The 22,424-nt window shown below is 41.9% G+C and overlaps 1 protein-coding gene across 4 annotated transcripts in view; it reads right to left on the reverse strand.

Annotated features, from left to right (window-relative positions):
* LOC147107378 (ribosomal protein S6 kinase alpha-3) overlaps positions 1-22,424 on the reverse strand; it is a 101,242-nt gene that overhangs the window by 35,438 nt on the left and 43,380 nt on the right. For all 4 annotated transcript variants that reach the window (XM_086006356.1, XM_086006355.1, XM_086006358.1 and 1 more), the window contains exons 4-9: positions 14,307-14,426; positions 13,440-13,521; positions 8,611-8,691; positions 3,900-3,979; positions 655-761; positions 367-404 (exon numbers count right to left, since the gene is read on the reverse strand). In XM_086006356.1, the coding sequence (XP_085862482.1) occupies positions 367-404; positions 655-761; positions 3,900-3,979; positions 8,611-8,691; positions 13,440-13,521; positions 14,307-14,426 (508 nt within the window). The remainder of the gene's footprint in view (positions 1-366; positions 405-654; positions 762-3,899; positions 3,980-8,610; positions 8,692-13,439; positions 13,522-14,306; positions 14,427-22,424) is intronic.

Genomic DNA, 22,424 nt, shown 5'->3' on the forward strand with positions numbered 1-22,424 from the left:
CTTCATCAGCCCATGTTCGCAGCTAGAAGGGACCAGAATACACCAACACAATTGAAGCAAGATGTGTAGACTGCTGAGGCAGGTTAACAACCTGATTTACAGTCCACAGAGAAACACCAGAACTTAGCTCAGTAGCTTTGTAACCACCTACCATCTCAGTGTCTTTCAAAATATGTGAAGACACTGCATTAAAAAAGTGTTTTAAAAGTAACTTTCCCTCCAAATTTTTTCTAGGATAAAAATGGTCCAAACATCCCGAAAGGTGACAGGTGCTTTAGGGTTAAGTTTTATGTTGTGTCCAACCCACACTCCATCATAGCCCAGAGAAGGAAAACTGGCAAAACCCACAATAATTAATTTACTCACCAGTCAATTTAATATGGCCCTCTTCATCCAGCAAAATACTGAAAGAAAACAAACAATGACACTTAATTCCTTGCAAGGTATTTTAAATTAATTGAAAAATATGAAGAAACTTCAATAAGTTAACAGTTCTTACAAGCCACATTTCAGTAAAAAATAACCACAGGTAAAACTTAGTTCAATCGTTTATAATGTGCACAAAGCACCGAACAGACGATATCCTGCAGAGCATTCGAGTAATTAAGTACACAAAGAAAACACATAACAGATCAAAAATTATAAACAACTTACTTTTCTGGCTTTAGATCCCTGTAGATAATTCCCAGACTATGTAGATGATCTAAAGCAAGTGCCAACTCTGCAAGGTAAAACTTCACATCCTCTTCAGTGAACATAACCTTGAGAGAACAGAGATATAACTTGGGTTGCACAATAAAACAGATTTAAATAGCCCAGAGTGTTTAAAACTATACAAAATACAAGTGTCAAAAAACAATGTGGAAATGTTTGGGACAAAAATCTAACCCTTCAGTGCATTAAGGATTTGTTGAAGTTTTGCTATAATTAACCACACCCATATAAAAATGGCAATTCAAGTTATAGCACATTAGAATTGTTTCTAACTGCAGATACCAGAGTAATTGTATAGAAACAAACAGATGCTTGGGACCAAGAACTTCCACTTACACAAAGTCTTTAAACCAAAGGGAAAAAGTCCCAGAGTTTGAGACAAAAATAACCAGAACTGAAGAGGAGGAGAAGGATTAGGGGCAGTGATTGAAAGGAAGATCAAACAGGTTGGTTTTGAGGAAGTCTTTGAAGGAGGGAGAGAGAGTGATAACAAGGCAAAGAATTTTAGGGAGAGCATTGTGGAATGTTGGGTCAAATGGCTGATCGAAACTGGAATGGATAAGGGGGGTGGGGGGTACAAAGTAGGCCATAATTGGAAGAGTGGAGGGCACATTAGGAACATAGGCCCGAAGGGTTGCAGAGGTAGGGAACAGCAGAAGGGATTCGTAGGTGAGGACAGAGAATTTTGAAGTTGATGAGTAGGCAGATAGGGAGCAAATGACTGCTTGCAAACATGGGGGGCAATAGGGGAACAGAATTAATTTCCCCCCTATATTCTTAGGATGGGCAGAATGCTGAAAAGGCCACATTTATTGACCATCCTTAGTTGCCAAGTAATTCTTTTACAATCGAGTGGATTGCTTGGCCACTTGGAATCAACATGCAATCTGGACTGGGCAGGGATAGCAAGTTCTCTTGCATTTTGCATTACAAAGAACTTGCAGGAACATACACAAACATTGATGTCAACATTTAAATAGCACTACATAGCGAGACACTTATTTGTTGACAAGAGGCCAAGTTGGATTAAGCAAAATACATGCAGAGAGGCTGATCACTGGGGTGGGCTATTGTGCACAACATTGTGGGATTTCATGCATCTTCTTGTCTCTTATCCTTTGATCGGTGAGGGCAGATGGAAGAACACAGGAGAATGAATGGAAACAGCCCTAAGTGGACCTTGGGCAGTAAAGCAGAGATAGGAAGGTACTTATGCATTTAGGCCTTGCAGGATAAGTTGCTCTGAGACATGAAATTCTTGACCAGCTGCTGAAGGCCATGCCTTGTGAAAGCAGCTTGCCTTCCTCTTTCGTATGAAGATATGAAAATGCCAGACAGAAAAAAACAGCTGGTCCATCTAGCCTGTCCCATACAGTTCTGATGCCTTATGCATCAGGTCACTAGCCGCCCTAGCTGCTGTGTAGTCCCCTGCACGAGGGTAAAATCCAGATCAAAAATGAGACCATGGATTCACTGGCCAAGTGCAGCACTGGAGATAGCAGTTACACTACAATGTGGAGAGCCAAAATTGGTTAACTTCAGACATACAACAACTTGCATTTATATAGCGTTAGCAAACAAATTTGACACTGAGCTACATAAGGAGACATTAGGACAGATGACTAAAAGCTTGGTCAAAGAGGTACGTTTTAAGGAGGAGAGGTTTAGACAGGGAATTCTGGAGCTTAGGGCCTTAGCAGCATAAGGCAATGGTGGAGCGATTAAAGTTGGGGAAGCACAAGAGGCCAGAATTGGAGGAGTGCAGAGATCTCAGAGGGTTGTAGGGCTGGAGGAGATTACAGAAATAGGGAGGGGTGAGGCCATGGAGGGATTTGAAAACAATGAGGAGAATTTTAAAATCAAGGCGTTGCAGGACCAGGAGCCAATGTAGGTCAGCGAGCACAGGGGTGATGGGTGAACGAGACTTGGAGTTAGATACGGGCAGCAGATTTCTGGATGAGCTCAAGTTTATATAGTGTGGAAGATGGGAGACCGCGCCAGGAGAGCATTGGAATAGTTAAGTCTAGAGGTAACAAAGGCATAGATGAGGGTTTCAGCAGCAGATGAGCTGATGCAGGGGTGAAGTTGGGCGATGTTACGGAGGTGGAAATAGGCAGCCTTAGTGATGGAGCGGATATACGGTCGGAAGCTCATCTCAGGGCCAAATACGATACAAAGGTTGTGAATGGTCTGGTTCAGCCCCAGATAGTTGCCAGGGAGAGAGATGGAGTCGGTGGCTGGAGAACAGAGTTTGTGGTGGGGACAGAAGACAATGGCTTCAGTGTTCCCAATATTTGGTTGGAGGAAATTTCTGCTCATCCAATACTGGATGTCGGACAAGCAGTGTGACAAATCAGACAGTGGAAGGGTCGAGAGAAATGGTGGCGGGATATAGCTGGGTGTTGTCAGCGTACACGTGGAACATGACATTATGTCTTCGGATGATGTTGCAGAGGGGCAGAATGTGGATGAGAAATGGGAGGCGGCCAAGGATAGATCCTTGGGGACACCAGAGGCAACGGTGTGGGAGCGGGAAGAGAAGCCATTGCAGGTGATTCGCTGGCTACGAATGGATAGCTAAGAATGGAACCAGGCGAGGGCAGTCCCACCCAGCTGGACGATGGAGGTGGTGTTGGCGAAGGATGGTGTGGTCAACCATGTCAAATGCTGCAAACAGGTCGAGATGGGTGAGGAGGGATAGATTACCATGGTCACAGTCACATCGGATGTCATTTGTAACTTTGATAAGGGCTGTTTCAGTACAGTGGCAGGAACAGAAACCTGATTGGAGGGATTCAAACATTCGTATGAAAGAGGCAGGCGACCTCGTTACAGACTACTTGTGCCAGTATTACTATAGGATGTATCCAAATTTCAGCTTGTCTTTCAAACAGGGGGCTATAAACGGTACAGGGCTGGTAGAGAGGCCCTCAACTCTTTACTCAGTAGGGTTTTGTGTTTTATTTCAGGTAATTATCTCCAAAATTAGATCACCCAGTAGTAAAGTGTGGAGTTTGGGAAGCTGAACACTATACCGCAACCGAATGATGTAAAGGAGGCAGTGAGTGTCTTGAGTTGAGTGTTTTGGGGTCAACATATTTCAAAGCATATATTCATTGGTTCTTTTGCCTGTTTCTACTCCATATGCTCTGCTATTTTGGATAAAAATACATTGCACATCTTACCTCTTTGGATAGCCGCGTAAACAAGTCTCCTCCCCTGAGAAAATCCAACAGAAGGTAGAGCTTCCCTTCGGTCTGGAAAGCTTTGAAAAGATACTGTAGTTAATTTTTAAGGACGAGTTAAAAAAGTCAGCAGCAAAGGTTGTTCTTGTAATAATCTAGAATAGGTCCAGAGAGCTTCATACAATTTTTACACTAGTTAACAACCGATGTCGTCACCGGTATTGTAAATAAATCATCATGCCTTATACATGGTCTCATTTTAGGTTCTTACCCGTCACCCCACCCCCCCACAAACAGGTATCAATTGTGAACAATCAGAATAAACTTGAGGTTTGGAAGATTTCAGCTCTGTAAACCTGGATGCTACCCTATTTCTCATTTAAGTTTTGCTTTATCAAGTTAATTTGACATGTTTTTAGGTTTCCATCCTCGATATTTTCTCAGATTCAGCATCCCCTATGATTCAGAGTAGACTTTTTCCTGCCCACTATCTAGAGGAACAATAGCGAGACCCAGGAATAGTATTAGAGAACCCCTACACGGTACATCAATTACTGGAATGAGTCAGTACAGGGTACAGTAGTAGTGGTTTTGTTACTGGACTGGTAATCCAGAGACCAGGACTAATAATCCGGAGACACAAGTTCAAATCCCACCACGGCAGTTGGGGAATTTAAATTCAGTTAATTAAATAAATCTGGAATAAAAAAAGCTAGCGTCAGTAATGGTGACCATGAAACTACCAGATTGATATAAAAATCCATCTGGTTCACTAATGTCCTTTAGGGAAGGAAATCTGCTGTCCTTACCCAGTCTGGCCTATGTGACTCCAGACCCACAATGTGGTTGACTCTTAACTGCTGAAATGGCCGAGCAAGCCACAGTTGTATAAGGCAGCTCACCACCACCACAATGGACACACATTTTTAAAAAGTGATCCGACCATTCTGCTCTCTTCAAACAGTAGACTAAATATGCACTCCGAACAAGACTCAGGGTCTAAACCAAGGCTGTTGGTAAGTGAATATAAAACAGAGTTATACACCACTATTCTACTCAGTGCTTCAAATAATAGACACCACTCACTTTCTCTTTACAAAGGGCTGATCAGTAGCCAATCGAGCACATTTTTTATACCATTGACTTCAATGGATGGTCAATTTGCAATGAACCCGTTTTATGCTACTAGCGTGGACCAATTTCACCCAGACTTTAAAATAGCTCACTCCTTAAACTCTAAAACCAGCCTAGCTTCTCTGCTGGCCAGCACAATCTTAGACACAAAGCTCTTCTGCTAGTTAAAAAGCATGCCATTCACTTGCACGGCTCCATTACAAATCACGTGGTGCATTTATTCACAAGCCATCAGTGCAGGTCCCGAAGAATGTTGATGTATGTCAAGAACATGTTTGAGTTCTAAGATGCATCCATTTGTAGTCTTGAATCAAAAGATTTGTACTGTACTTGAAACAGTTAATCAATTTCTAACGAACGATGAGTCTAGCATGTGTATAGTCATGTATGGATATACTCTCCCCCTCCAATTCTTTCTTTAAAAAACCCTGCATTTATATGGCAACTTTCACAATCCCAGGACACCGCAAAGCACTTTACAGCCAATTATGCATTTTTGAAGTGTAGTCACTGTTGCAATGTGGAAACGCGGCAGGAAGGTCCCACAAACAATGGCCCGGATTTTGTGGCTAGTGGTGAACAAACGGCACTCGCCGTTCATTACTCTTACAGCTGCCCAGACTTTCAGTAGGCTTTTGTGCGGCAACTTACGGTAATTAGAGAGCCATTTCAGTGTGATGCCCTCTTCAGGGAATCTGGGGCCTGTGAGAGCAGGGAAAGCAACAGTGTGTCTCCTCAACCAATAAGATTGAAGAATCCTTACCGAGACATGTAGAGTCTACACCAGGAAGGGTACTTTACAATATTTAGTTCAATGTAAAATCATGTACAGAAAGCAAAATAAAAAGGGGAAAGAAAGATGGGATTAAGAGAGGATAAGAGGTAGAAAGAAAGAGTTTTTTTTTTTTAAAAGTTTCATTTAAAAACAAAATCGCCAACAATAATTAAAATCGGAAGGAATGAGACTCCACACTTATAAAAGTAAATTTTCAGTGCCAGAAAGATTGTTTGGCAGTAATTAAGATTGATCACGCCGTTAAAAATTCACTTACACTTGAATGGACAAGCCCCAACTTTTTCTGGCATGTTTAGTGGGTATCAACCTGGTTTCTAGTGGGTAAGTGCCGCAACTTCACACCCTTAATGTGTTTTAATTCCAATTCTATCAGCGAGGTACCAGTGTAACGCAGCTTGGGTAGGAGCAGGGCATCTTGGACAGCAACTTCCCGATTTCTAGGTTTTACTGTGCATGTGCTGACTCCAGAAGTTGCTGTCGGATTTACTCAATAACGTGAGCACCGATAGCCCCACCATTATCATTACCGCAAAATCTGAGCCAATATGATAATGACCAGATAAATTTTTTTTTTTTTTTGAAAGTGATGTTCTACTCGCCTATAGATACCGATGGAATTGCTAGGATACAATTCCATTAGCATCTCCTCTGCAACATCAAGAGTCATACTTCATTTTTAAAAAATTTGTTCCTGGGATGTGGGCGTCGCTGGCAAGGCCAGCATTTATCGCCCATCCCTAATTACCCTCGAAGGCGGTGATGAGCCGCCTTCGTGAACCGCTGCTATGTGTGGTGAAGGTACTCCCATAGTGCTCTTAGGGAGGGAGTTCCAGGATTTTGACCCAGTGATGATGAAGGAACAGCGATATATTTCCAAGTCAGGGCGATGTGTAACTTGGAGGGGAACTTGGAGGTGATGGTGTTCCCATGCATCTGGTGCCCTTGTCTTTCTGGGTGGTAGAGGTCACCGGTTTGGGAGGTGCTGTCGAAGAAGCCTTGGCGAGTTGTGCAGTGCATCTTGTAGATGGTACAAACTGCAACCACGGTGCGCCGGTGGTGGAGGGAGTGATGTTTAAGGCGGTGGATGGGGTGCCAATCAAGCAGGCTGCCTTGTCTTGGATGGTGACGAGCTTCTTGTGTTGTTGAAGCTGCACTCATCCAGGCAAGTGGAGAGTATTCCATCACACTCCTGACGTGCCTTGTAGATGGTGGAAAGACTTTGGGGTAGTGAGGAGGTGGCACACTCGCTGCAGAATACCCAACCTCTGACCTGCCCTTGTTGCCACAGTATGTGTGTGGCTGGTCCAGTGAAGTTTCTGGTCAATGGTGACCCCCGGGATGTTGTTGGTGGGGGAAATCGGCGACAGCAATGCCGTGGAATGTCAAGATGCGGTGGTTAAACTCTCGCTTGTTGGAGATAGTCATGGTCTGGCACTTGTGGTGCGAATGTTACTTGCCACTTAGCAGCCCAAGCCTGAATGTCGTCCAGGTCTTGCTACATGCGGGTTTGGACTGCTTCATTACCTGAGGAATTGCAAATGGAACTGAACACTGCAATCATCAGTGAACATCCCCACTTCTGACCTTATGATGGAGGGAAGGTCATTGATGAAGCAGCTGAAGATGGGTGGGCCTAAGACACTGCCCTGAGGAACTCCTGCAGTGATGTCCTAGGGCTGAGATGATTGACCAACAACCACAACCATCTTCCTTTGTGCTAGGTATGACTCCAGCCAATGGAGAGTTTTCCCCCCCGATTCCCATTGACTTCAATTTTACTAGGGCTCCTTGATGCCACACTCGGTCAAATGCTGCCTTAATGTCAAGGGCAGTCACTCTCACCTCACCTCTGGAAATTAAAATTAAGCTCTTTTGTCCATGTTTGGACCAAGGCTGTAATGAGGTCTGGAGCCGAGTGGTCCTGGCGGAACCAAAATGGAACATCGGTGAGGTTATTGCTAAGTGCCGCTTGATAGCACTGTCAATGACACCTTCCAACACTTTGCTGATGATTGAGAGTAGACTGATGAGGCGGTAATTGGCTGGATTGGATTTGTCCTACTTTGTAGACATGACATGCCTGGGCAGTTTTCCACATTGTGGGGTAGATGCCAGTGTTGTCGCTGTACTGGAACAGCTCGGCTAGAGGCACGGCTAGTTCTGGAGCACAAGTCTTCAGCACAACAGCCGGGATGTTGTCGGGGCCCATAGCCTTTGCTGATGGGCATCCATGAAGCACAGTGGGCCATGTTTTGAGCTGCTAGATCTGTTCCGAATCTATCCCATTTAGCACGGTGGTAGTGCCACACAACACGATGGAGGGTGTCCTCAGTGTGAAGACGGGACTTCGTCTTCACAAGGACTGTGCGGTGGTCACTGCTACCAATGCTGTCATGGACAGATGCATCTGCGACAAGTAGATTGGTGAGGATGAGGTCAAGTAGGTTTTCCCCTCGTGTTGGTCCTCACCACCTGTCGCAGGCCCAGTCTGGCAGCTATATATATCTCCGAGTCTATATAGCAGTCTTTTTGCCTGGGGGGAGGGGACAACACATCACTTGAAATGGATTAAGACGTGTCAAAAGAGTGATGAGCAGGAACCAACTCCTTATATTCCAAAAGTTCTTGTCCTGAAAGATGTCAGAATACAAATGGCTTCAGCAACTGATGATATCTGGTTACTGATAAACTGACTCCTATCCATATTTACTAGGATTATTGCAATTTAAATTTGGTACCTTTACATAGACTTCACTTGTTTTAAAGAAAAAACAAACTCACCATAGTGTAATTTGACAATGAACGGATGATTCACTTCAACTAATATGTCACGTTCCATTTTAGTCCGAACTCGATCTCTTACTGGAATGAAAGCGCAAAATAACAGAATGCAAGTTTTATTAATGCTTTAGTAAGCAAGGTTGGTAGTGTCAGGCTAAAGTACAATTGATATCATTGAATGTTTATTCATTCACTAAACCATTGCAGACAGAACGCTACAAACATATTAAACTTCAAAACATAAGTATACATGTTGCACTTTTTGCTCGAGTATGAAGGAAATGAACCTTTTTTTTTAAGATATTGACTGAGCTACATTCTCCACATTTTCTCCTATTGATGCATAGTCTTTGGTTGCAGGTGATGTTTTCCACTGCTATTGCAAATCATGGTTTTCAAATTGCTGTGCTACAGCAGTGAGACAAAAAATTCACACTGCTCAACTCTCAATCTGAGTAGTGTTACTGCGAGGACACCAAACAGATTAAAATCAGAAACTAATTTATCCCAGAATCTGGGGTGTGGTTGAAGTACAGCTCAATCAGAATGTAGATGAGCTGGGCTAATTGACAACAAGCACCTCATTTATTTTGAATACAGAGACCAGTGCAACCAGCAAAAAAGTTTTCAGATCACATGAACTAAGAGGCTGAGAGAAAACTACAGGTGTTTGGGAGGAAATCGGACTGAAATCCGATGGAGGTACCAAAGGTGGTGAAAAGGTCAACCACCGTCATGAAATGTGAAATCAAAGGATGGCCTAAAGAGTAACATGGAACACGACTATAGCTACTATGCAGATAAAGCTGGGCTTTTACTGCACAGTAATATATTGACGATAATCCATCATCAAAGAGACCGGGTTGAGATGCTGAGCAGATCACCAGAATGAAATTCTTCAAACAATGCAATTCCTATTTGTAGAAGGCTTTCTGGAAGTCTACTATCAAAGTTGAAAACCACTGGCTCCAACATCATCTAGCTTCCAGACCAAACTTTCCATGGGGACCCAGCCAGGCTCCATTGCATATTGAGAAATTGCCAATTCTGTGAGGAGAGTGATCAGGGAGCTACTGCTCAACCGTCAGATGTACAAGAACCAAGGTTTTCACGGTCAGTGTCGTTAGGAACGTAGGATCAGGAGGAGGCCATTCAGCCCCTCAAGCCTGTTCCACCATTCAATTAGATTACGGCTGATCTGTATCTCAACTCCATTTACCCGCCTTTGCTCCATATCCCTTGATACCCTTACCTGACAATCTATCAATCTCAGTCTTGAAAGCTCCAATTGTCACCACACCTATTGCCTTTTGGGGGAGAATTCCAGATTTCTACTACCCTTTGTGGAAAAAGTGCTTCCTGATTTCACTCCTGAATGGCTTAATGCTAATTTTAAGATCATGTCTCCTCATTCTTTATTCCTCACCAGTGGAAGTAGCTTCTGTACCTACCCAATCAAATCCTTTTAACATTTTAAACATCTCGATCAGATCACCCCTCAGTCTTATATACTCAACCATTATTGTCATCCTTTCTATGAATTTGTGTAGAACTTGCAGATCAGGTGAAGGGGAAGTGTATGGAGCCTCCATACTGACTTCTCTATAATCTTTGAGCATAAACAGGAAGCTGACCATTGCCCAGTGATGCAGAGGTTGAGTGGTAAGAATGCTTGAAGTACTTGAACATCCTGTTTGAAGCAGCAAGTATATTTGCGGTATACACCCACACCTAATATTTGAGGTACGTATTTGGCATGGTTGATCACAGGGCTATATTTAAATTACCTGTACGAACGTACAACAATGCAGAGCATAGATTCCTGAATTTAACATTTATGCACAAAAGAAATCTTGAGAATATTCGATAGATTACCACAGCTACTGGAGAACTAGAAACCAGATTTCAAATCATTAGTTTACAGGACTGTGAGAGTTCACATAACCTAAAAAGAAAATTAGTCAATCCCAACCAGAACAAACTATAGCATAATCATTCATGCCCCATTGAACAGATTCTCTCCCTCCTCTGCCATATAGGTTCATGGAATTATAGAAACTTACAGCACAGGAGGCAACCATTCGGCCTGTCGTGCCTGTGCTGGCTCTTTGAAAGAGCAGGTTCTGTAACCCTGTAAGTTCATCAAGTACCTGTCCAACTCCCTTTTAAAATTATTTATGGATTCAGTTTCCACCACCTTTTCAGGTCGAGCGTTCCAGAACCCAACAACTCAGCGAAACAAATTCTCATCTCAATCTTTTGCCAATGATTTTAAATCTGACCTCTGGTTATTGATCCACTCACCAGAGGGAATAGTTTTTTCTCGATCTACTCTATCAAAACCTCTCATCTTGAAAACCTCTATTAGGTCACCTCTTAACCTTCTCTGTTCCAAGGAGAACAGTCCTAAGTTTTCCAACTTCTCATAAGTCCCTCATCCTGGTAAACCTTCTTTGTACAATTTCTAAGGCCTTTACATCTTGCCTGAATTGTCAGGAATACCTAGAATTCTCTGCAATACTCCAGCTGAGGCCTAACCAGTGATTTATAAAGTTTGAGCATGACCTCTGTTTTTATATTCTATGCCTCTATTTATAAATCCAAGTAACCCCCATATGCTTTTTTAACCCCCTTATCAACTTGCCCTGCCACCTTTAAGGATTTGTGTATATGGACACCAAAGCCTCTCTGCTCATCTACACTTTCCAAAATCGTGCCATTTATAGTATGCTGTCTTTCCATATTAGTCCTCCCAAAGTGCATCACTTCACACTTCTCTGCATTGAAATCCATTTGCCATGCTTGTGCCCATTTCACCAGCCTGTCCGTCATCCTGAAGTCTACAACTATATACAACGTTGCCAAGTTTCATATCATCTGCAAACTTTATAATGCTGCTCCCTACACCAGAGTGTAGGTCGTTTATAAAATGTTTTAAAAAGAGTAATGGACCCAAAACTGACCCTGGGGGGGGGGGGGGGGGGGGGGGGGGACACCACTGCAAACCACCTCCCAATCTGAAAAATATCCATCCACCACCACCCTCCACTTCCCGTCACTGAGCCAATTCTGTATCCATACCACCACTTCCCTTTAATTCCATGGGCTTCCATCTTCTTAACAACCCACCTGTGTGGCACTTTGTCAAATGCCTTTCAAATATCATCTACTGCACTACCTGGATCAACCTTCTCCGTTACCTCAAAGAATTCAATCAAGTTAGTCAGACGCGATTTGCTTTTAACAATCCATGCTAGCTCTCCTTGATTAACCATCCAAATGAAAGTTCCTTTTGTCCTTGATAATGGTTTCCAATAACTTCCCCACCACTGATGATAGGCTGACTGGCTTGTAGTTTCCTGGTTTATCCCTCTCCCCTTTCTTGAATAGTGGTATAACATTAGCAACCCTCCAGTCCTCCAGCAAAACTCCTGTATCCAAATGAAGATTGAAAGGTTGCGACCAATGCCACTGCTATTTCTACCTTTGCTTCTTTCAACAACCTAGGATCAGACCAGATGACTTCCCAACTTTCAGTTACGCTAATCTTTTTAGTAAGTCCTATCTATTACTATCCTGTCCATGACTTCCCTCTGCTCTTGTAACCTTCACAGCATCCACTTCCTTTGTGAAGACAGATACACAGTACTCATGTAATACTTTAGCCATGTTTCTACGTGAAGATTTCTCTTTGGGTCCTTAATAGGTCCAACTTTTTCCCTAGCTATCCTCTTACACGGTTTATAAAATGTTTCAGGGTTCAATTTAATGTTGCCTGCTAATCTTTTCTTGTAACCTCTCTTTGCCTCCCGTATTAATTTTCTTCAATTCCCTCCAGTATTTTCCATAATTTTCCTGGTTATTAACTGAATTTTGCTCCTGACATTTGTCAGAAGCCTTTTTCTGTTTTATTGCCGGTGTCATCCAGGACGCATTAGCTTTGGATGCTCTACCTTTTCCCTTCAAAAGGAATATACCTAGTTTGTACCTCTTTCCTGAATGCCTTCCATTGCTCCGTCACTGCTTTACCCTGCAATCACCTTTTCCAATCTACTGTACCCGTGCTTGGTTACTCCCCATTCTTCCCTCCACTCTTTATATCGCCATTTGTGTCCACCAGTTTTGGGACTTATTTTTTTTCTTGGTCATTCTTTTTGTTCAGGTTCTCCATATTCTCTCCTGCCGCACCCCCCCCCCCCCCAAAAATCAATACGAAACGTACATTAAAAATCTCTGGAAACAGCCATTTTAGATTGTTATAGTATATATTTTCCATTTTCTTAACCAATATTCTCCCCTCCTCTACTGGTGGAGCAGAGGACAGTTCCAGAAACCAGTTATCAAGTGCAACTGGCACATCCTCTCCAAATAAAAAGTACTTTACTGATGAAGTCTTGTACTTCAGGGTAAAGGGTTCTGTAATTTTTTTTTGTATGTACTCTGCTGGCAGTTGGGTACAACTTATCTTGTGTGATGTCATATGTAGGACCTTTGGGGCTCAATGTGAGCTTGAAGCCTAGGCTGGTACCTTCCGTCTTTAATGCAAAAGTAGACTAAAATAATTTACCCACTGCATAAATAAATTACACTTTTTTGGGGGATTGCAACCCATATGATTTCCTTGATTCACTTGTTAGCATTAATTCAGCTTTACTGGGAGACTCGTGCAGATTCATAAAGCAGAGATACAGCTTATTCAAAGTAGGGTGGGTCACATCAGAATATCGAATCGAAGGCATTGTCAACAGGGTAGTACAATTAAATCATTCAGAGTGACAAGCTCTTGATAAAACGTTTCATTCAATATTTAAAGTAAAATATATATTTACTTTTCAATGTAGCCTTTTTAAGCACCTTCATAGCATAAAGTTGTCCAGCATCAGAACCATGAGTCTTCCTAACCAGAAACACCTAAATATAGGAAACAAACAGCATATTTTACACATCCACTCGCAATTATATAGCGCCTTTAATGTAGTAAAACATCCAAAGGCGCTTCATAGGAGCATTATCAACAAAAGTTGACAGTAAGCCACAGAAGGAGATATTAGGTCAAAGTTTTAAGGAGCGTCTTAGAGGAGGAGAACGAGGTAGAGAGTTAGAGGTTTAGGGAGGGAATTCCAGAGCTTAGGGCCTAAGCAGCCGGAGGCGTGGCCGCCAATAGTGGAGCGATGAAAATCAGGGATGCGCAAGAGGCCAGAATTGGAGTAGCGCAGAGATCTTGGAAAGTTGTAGGGCTGGAGGGGGTTACAGAGATAGGGAGGGACAAGGCCATGGTGGGGTTTGAAAATAAGGATGAGAATTTTGAACATCGAGGTGTTGCAGGATCAGGAGCCAATGTACGTCAGGAGGAATTATCTATATGTTGTTCCATTCCTCCTCTGTAACTGGGTGCCACAAATCAAACTCCACACAAGACACGTTGCTGATTGGTTAGAAAGTAAAATTACAGGTTTATAAAAATAACTTATGCAGTGGCAACCCCAGTGATGATCTTTATCTTCCCAGCACCAATAAAAAGTGCCATATTGTCAAATACTGAACAGCGAATTTCAGGAAAAAGCAACACTTTATAAGCTGAGGGCAACAGAAATTCAGAGCAGCATTCCACATGTTGATATAAAAAAAATTATTAGTTAATATTCTGATGAAGTATTTTCAGGTTATGCTGTATATCTCAATTTCTAAAGACATACCTTTCCAAATGACCCTTGTCCAAGAACTTTAAGAATCTCAAAATGTGAGGGGTCGGCCTTTTCACAGCCTTCTTTCACAAGGCACGTAATTGGTATCTCCTGCTCATGTTCTTCATCTTGCTGGAGAAGAGGGGGGGGGGGGGGGGAAAAATCAAACACACACTCAAGTACCAAGAAAAATGTATTTTCTGCAAAATGAAATACAAGCTGCATCTACACAAATATTAAACTGGACACTTAATAGCAAGGTTTGAGAGTAAATTTCATCCTTCAGACAAGAATTTAGGGTAATCTTCATTCTCAATATGCATTCTCTACACCCTGTAGGATTCACAGCCTACCTTGATACACAGAGGAAACCAGATGCCAGATGTTGTAGATAGCCGATGCCAGACATGGTTTCTTACCCAAGCCATATAAACCCTCCGAACCTGACCTGCAGCTGAACTGAAACAAATCAATTCCCCACCCCACAAGTCCATCTGATACGTGGAATTATGTTGTGGAGGATAGAGTGAAGGCGGTTCTACAGAACAGATTGCCTATCTTTCTTCATTCCAGATCCTCTGCACACTGCAGTGACAAATAAAGTAGCACAGATTTAGGAGGAGGTGGCCCACGTGTAGGAGCCATAACACCTGCTGTCAGGACCAATCTGCAGAGGGATCGTTGTATGTAGTGATTAAATTTATGCTGTAATGTTTACTCAGTGTGATGATTGAGTCATGTGACAATCTTGCATGTTACCTTCCCAGGAAGCGGTTACGGAACAGGTGGAATGTCCCTCAATCTAATTTTGGGCTTCCTTGTAAGATGGTAGCAGGGTTGGATAGTAGTCATGTAGGATGCACGCTGCCACCATTTGTTGTCTTGTTTAGTCATTTGTTTTCTTGGTAACAAACATTTGCGGATATGCCCTACATTACTCGGTGAGACAGGATGGCTCTGGAAGCATCTATACGGTGGAAACAACATCCCAGTTCTGACAGGGCAGTGGATAAAATAGAACAATTTCTCCACCCAAATCATACTGGGAAGTGACCTTGGATAAGCAGAGAGTCCTGTGCAGCTAGATTTCTAAATCAAATATGACCAATTATGATTAGGGCAGTTTTCCAGCGAGTAGATATACATATCTGAAGACCTTGAACAGTTGGTAAATTAACTTGAGGAACTAAGTTAAGTTCTCAACTCAGCATGACTGAGAGCCTAACTGGACACAAACTTCCAAGTAGCTTGCAAAAAACAGAATGCCAGCAGCCAATCTGCTAATTACCCAAACACAAGTGGGTCATAACGGGCTGAAATAGGGAACTGGGTGCTAAGTGGGTTCGATACTGGTTGTTCACCTCAGACCTGGGTTCAATTAGCCCAAAAGTGATAGGAAAGTTTCTTCAGTCTGCTGGCTGTAAGGGTCCTACATAAAATGAGTTTAGGTAGTTTCAATCCAGTTCTTCATAGGCATGGGCTTAAGCACAAAACTATCCCTAATTTGACACTGGTGCAGGGTGGTTGGTGTGAGAAATGGAAAATAGGTCACTAGTGCAGTAGCTCTTCTTGGGTTGGTGATGAGGTACACTATTGGGATAGTATCAAGGAAGCTTTAGCCTGCATCTGCCTGTGCAGTAACTGACCAGGGAGTGCTTGATGCAGATATTGGGCGCATGCCCCCAGCACATCTCAGAAGTTTTTTTAAAGCTCAAATTAATGCAACACAATGTGGATAAAATTGCAAATGTGATTATCCTTCCTGAATTTGAACTTGTGATTTCTGGGACCTGGCAACAAGAGCAGACCAGAATGAAAAGCTGACTGCACTGTCACTGAAATAATGCATGGACTGGTTTGTTTTACCAAATAAATAATCTTTTGGCTATCATGGTTTCCTGTTTGAGCCAATTTTGTATCCAGCAATCTATTTTGTCAATATTCCACTCTAAGCTATTAACTTCCAGTGTGGAACTTTCCCTACAATTGACTTTATACTAATTGGTCTTCAGTTTACAGAAAAGGTTTCAACTCTAGCTGACGGGTTCAAAATAATCCTCAGGTATATTGCTCAATTTACATTTGACTGTTCTTGAAGCTTTTATTCCTTTTCATCAAAACTCACTTCAAAGTATTGCAGTTCATCCTAACTTCAAGATTATTTTTGTCCTCCCTCTCACCACCTTCTACGAGGGACTGCCAGTCTCGCTCGCTCTCCAAAATAAAACTCAATTCTGTGCCCAAAGTGCAGGAGCCTTAAACCAATCCAAATGGCACTAAAAAGGTTGCAATCGTAATCTGTATATCCACGAAGGAAGTTTTGATCATAAAAATCACTCAACCATTTTAAGTCAGTAATTCATGGGGCCCAGACAATTTATAAACTACTGATGAAGCTTTGTTCTTGCAGTTTAGTAATACTCCAACTTGTTACTATCTTATAGTTAACCGTAGAAAGGTTATCCTACGAGTAGGTGCAATTATAAAGGCATGGCTTTAGCCAAAAGTCTTTCAACTGTATAAAGCAGTAACAATCCCAATAACCCATACACTGATCTATTACTGTACACAGGCAGCACATACAGATAAGTGTACGCAACAATCCAAAATAAGTATAGCATAGTAGTTAAATGCATTCCTGATGTGGCTATGGAAATGTATCATAACCAGGCAATGAGCCACACAAACCATGAGGGTTTCAGGTTTTGATCCTTAGTCTGTGTTCAGTTAGCTGGTCTCAACTAGGGTAGTGGGTTAGATAGTCTGCCAGAAAGCGCCACTCTGTTGCTGCGTGATTGGTTGGATAGGGCTTGTGTGAACAGTATAGTGCTTGGTTGTGATATGAAGAGAGTCCATATGCCCACACACTCACCTGGAACCAAACCAGAGATCTCCGAAAACAGAGATCTTCTGATCTATATGCCTTAGTGCTGTATGGCAGTGCTTTTATCTATTAGATTGTTAGAGGAGCCATGGAGTTCAACTGTTTAATCTAAAGTATCCTTAAAACCTGCCACTGAGATGGCATTTTCCAAATCAGGCCAAGTTGCTCAATTAATTTACTACAAAGGCACCCATTGCAGTTGCAAGTTTCCGGAAAATGCCATACGGTAATGAGCAGAGAATGACTGAAGTGAAGTGTGTCAGCAAAAGGTCAGGTACTGGAGAAAATTGAAGAATTATGTAGTGCAGCGTCATCCCTAATTTAAAGGTCAGCAAGTGATTCATTTTCCTGAATACACCATACAATGGTCCTGCTACAGGAAAGGGTGCAACTAATAATACTTGCAAATGATACAGCCGTTAGCTGCAGAATAAAAATAAAACCTGCATAACGTTGCCTCAGTCTGACAGTAAAACCTCACAGAAAACATGTGGAGATGGAATTGGAGAGAGAATGTCAGAGTACATTACAACAGTGGAAGAGAATGTGTAAGGTCAGCTAAAGGAAGGAAGAAAAGCGTGAGTGAAAAACTGCAATGACCAAGGGCGACAACTCAGAGGCAGATCCCGAGCTTCCTAGATGAAGGCAGAAATGTCCAATGCTACAATAACCAACCCATTACAAAAAAGGAGATTTATATATTCTACTCATGTCAGAGGGGGAAGGTCTTAATACTGTAAAAAGACTAAATACGATGTGCCAGAATTTGCTATAAGTCATCCTCGGTTCCGAGGGACTGCCTAAGAAGATGATGAAATAACAGCAAGGCTAATGGCGCTCGCCGTTATTTATGCGTAAATGGTGCAGCAACTTCAGGCAAGCAGATGCGTGGTTAAATGCGAATATCCAAAAGCTGCTATCGGAGTTGCGCCTTCCGCCATTAGTTTCGTGAAAACAGCATTTCGCTGCCTGCCTCACCACCAACATGAATTTGGTGCATTTGCGCAGTAAATACGAGCCAACACCGCTGCAGATATTTCGGGCTAGTAATTAGTAGCGCAAGTACCCTGTTAATGTGAGGATTATTAATTACTGCCAATCAATGCCTCTGGCACTATAAATTAACTATTACAAGCATGGAGTCTCAGTCATAGGAACACAGAAATAGGAGTAGGCCATTCAGCCCCTCAAGGCTGTTCAATCATTCAGAGATCATGGCTGATCTGTATCCTAACTCCATTTACCTGCCATGGCTCCATACCCCTTTAATACCCTTGGCTAGCAAAAATCTATCGATCTCAGATTTAAAATTAATTGAGCTAGCATATACTGTTTTTTGTGGGAGTGCCCTTTGCTTGAAAAAGTTCCTAACTTCTCTCCTGAATGGCCTGGTTTTGATTTAAAGGTTACGTCTCTTTGTCCTAGACTCCTCTACCAGCAGAAAAAAGTTTCTCTATCTACCCTATCAGTTCCCTTCAAAATCCTAAAAACCTCAATCAAATCGCCACTTAACCTTCTATATTCCAGGAAATAAGCCTAATTTATGCAATCTCTCCTCACAATCTAACCCTTGGAGCCCTGGTAACATTCTGGTGAACCTGCACTGCACTCCTTACAAAGCCAATATATCTGAAGGTGGAGTGTCCAGAAATGTACACAGTACTCCAGATGTGGTCTTACCAGGGCTTTGAATAACTATGGCAAAACTTCCTCGTCTTTATATTCGAGCTCTCTCGATATAAAGGCCAACATTCCATTAGCCTTTTTGATTAGTTTTTGTACCTGACCACTACATTTTAGTGATCTGTGTACATGGACCCCTAAATCTCTTTGGGCCTCCACTGTTCCTAGCATTTTACTATTTAAAAGATACTCTGATCTAGCCTCTTCTCCAAAATGGATGACCTCACACCTACCTTCGTTGAAATCCATCTGAAATTGTTTTTCCCACTCAATCTATCAACGTCTCTGTAATTTTATGCTCCCATCTACACTACTTACTATGCCACCAATCTGTCATATTGGCAAACTTGGATATATGGCTCTCTTACTTTTTCTGTCTCTCTTTCTCGCTCAACCCAATCTTTCTTTCCTTCTCCATTTCTCTCTGTACCTGATTTGACACCGAATTCACCTATTCCTTAAAGTTCATTGGTTAAGGCGTTGCTCTGTTCACTCAGGCCCCAGATGCCGTTTCCCCTTGCTGTGCTGTTATCAGCTCGCACTTTCAGCAACTTAGTGGGTAAATTTTTTTTTTTTTTTGGAGTTGAAGAGTGCAGGGCAAGTCTAACTGACAACAGATGACATTAGATGCCCTGATTCAACAAAATTTAGCCTGACAAATACAGACGATAAACCTCAACTTGCCAGATGTACCTTTGAGTTTTGCATTTTAACTCGAGCTATAAATTTAATTTGGCTTTTGTTTGGCTTCTGAAAGATTTTCTTGATGCTAATAAATTCTACTGGTAGTTTAGCCTAAACTAATGGTCTGGCAGCATGGTGTTTTATTACCTATTGAAAAGGACAGGGGATTGTGTTGAGACGAAACCGCCAGTACAAAATAACTTTGTTAAAGTGTAATGGCTAACCTTGCAGCATGACAACACACAATTTCAAAAGGGGGCTTTGGGGTTCAGCCCATGGGAACTGTCTTTTGAATAAGGTGTGTTGGGAAGACAGCTTGAATGGCATCATTCAATACAGTGCCAGACACTGATTCAGACACTGATTAAATAGTTTTGTGGAAATTTGTACATCCTCAATGTGTTTTGCGGCACAAACCGCAGTTACTCAAGGTCAATCACATGAAGATGTTTGAGAATTAGATGACAAAAATATTAAAAAAACAAAACACCTTTATCAGATACAAAACAATTGATATGAAACACTTCATAAGTTGCCAGCTACTAAAATGTCTTTTTTTAAAAAAGGTTTCTTCTTCCAGCTGTAGATGAACACCAGGAATCTAGGTAAATAGAACTGAGAAAGGGTTAATTAATAACCTTGTAGTAAAGGGGCCTTTAGGGAAGAGTGACCATAATATGAGAGAATTTTATATTGAGTTTGAAAGTGATTTAGTTAAATCCAAAACTAGGGTCTTAAATCTGAACAAAGCAAACTACGTAGGTATGAGGGGCAAGTTGGCTAAGGTAGATTAGGAAACTACATTAAAGGGGTATGACTGTAGAGAAGCAATGGCTAGCATTAAAAAAAACATAATTTACAACAAATACACATTTCTTTAAGGCACAAAAACCTCACAGGAAAAGTGGTCCAACCATGGCTAACAAGATAAAGATAGTATTAAATCAAAGGAAGAGGCTTATAATGTTGCCAAAAAGAGTAGCAAGCCTGAGGATTGGGAGGATTTTAGAATTCAGCAAAGGAGGACCAAGAAATTGATAAAGGGAAAATAGAATGAGAGCAAACTAGCGAGCAACATAAAAACAGACTGTAAAAGCTTCTGCAAACATGAAAAGATTAGCAAAAGTAAATGTGGGTCCCTTATAGGCTGAGACAGGAGAAATTATAATGGGGAATAAGGAAATGGCAGAGAAATTAAACAAGTACTTCGTGTCTGTCTTCACGGAAGACACAAAAAACATCCCAGAAATAGTGGAGAGCCAAGGGTCTAGCGAGAATGAGGAACTGAAAGAAATTAGTATTAATAAAAAAAAGTACTGGAGAAATTAATGGGACTGAAAGCAGATAAATCCCTGGATGGCCTACATCCTAGAGTTTTGAAAGGAGGTGGCTAAAGAGATAGTGGATGCATTGGTTATCATTTTCCAAAATTCCATAGATTCTAGAACGGTTCCCGCAGATTGGAAGGTAGAAAATGTAACCCCACTATTTAAGAAAGGAGGAAGAGCGAAAACAGGGAACTACAGACCAGTTAGCCTGATATTAGATGGGAAAATGCTAGAATCCATTATTAAGGATGTGGTAACAGGGCACTTTGAAAATAATAATAGGATTGAGCAGAGGCAACACAGATTTATGAAAGGGAAATTGTGTTTGATGAATCTGTTGATTTTTTAGGTTGGAGCTAGCAGAATAGATAAGGGGGGAAACCAGTGGATGTGGTGTATTTGGATTTTCAGAAGGCATTTGATAAGGTGTCACACAAGGTTATTAAACAAAATTAGGGCTCATAGGATTGGGGGTAATACACTAGCATGGATTGAGGATTGGTTAACAGACAGAAAACAGAGTAGGAATAAATGGGTCATTTTCAGGTTGGCAGGCTGTAACTAGTGGGGTACCGCAAGGATCAGTGCTTGGGCCTCAGCTATTCACAATCTATATCAATGATTTGGATGAGGGGACCAAATGTAATATATCCAAGTTTGCTGATGATACAAAGCTGGGTGGGAACATAAGTTGTGAGGAGTATGCAGAGAGGCTTCGAGGAGATATAGACCAGCTAAATGAGTGGGCAAGAACATGGCAAATGGAATATAATGTGGAGAAATGTGAAGTTATCCACTTTGGTAGGAAAAAATAGAAAAGCAGAGTATTTTTTAAATGGAGAGAGATTGGGAAATGTTGGTGTTCAGAGGGACCTGGGTGTCCTTGTACACGAATCACTGAAAGTTAACATGCAGGTACAGCAAGCAATTAGAAAAGCACATGGTATGTTGGCCTTTATTACAAGAGGATTTGAGTATAAGAGTAAAGACGTCTTACTGCAAATATATAGGGCCCTGGTGAGACCACATCCAGAGTATTGTGTACAGTTTTAGTCTCCTTACCCAAGGAAGGATATACTTGCCATAGAGGGAGTGCAACAAAGGTTCACCAGACTGATTCTTGGGATGGGGGGATTGTCCTATGAGGAGAGATTGAGTAGACTCGGCCTATATTCTCTAGAGTTTAGAAGAATGAGAGGTGATCTCATTGAAACATACAAAATTCTTACCGGACTTGACAGGGTAGATGCAGGGAGGATGTTTCCCCCTGGCTGGAGAGTCTAGAACCAGGGGTCACAGTCTCAGAATAAGGGGTCGGCCATTTAAGACTGAGATGAGGAGAAATTTCTTCTGAGGGTGGTGATTCTTTGGAATTCTCTACCCCAGAGGGCTGTGGAGGCTCAGTCGTTGAGTATATTCAAGACAGAGATCAATAGATTTTTGGATATTAAGGGAATCAAGGGATATGGGGATAGTGGAGTTGAGGTAGAATATCAGCCATGATCTTATTGAATGGCGGAGCAGGCTCGAGGGTCCAAATGGCCTACTCCT

This window comes from Somniosus microcephalus, chromosome 14 (assembly GCF_052327205.1).
Source record: "Somniosus microcephalus isolate GS21.2 chromosome 14, FLI_Smic_1.0, whole genome shotgun sequence".
NCBI lineage: Eukaryota > Metazoa > Chordata > Chondrichthyes > Squaliformes > Somniosidae > Somniosus > Somniosus microcephalus.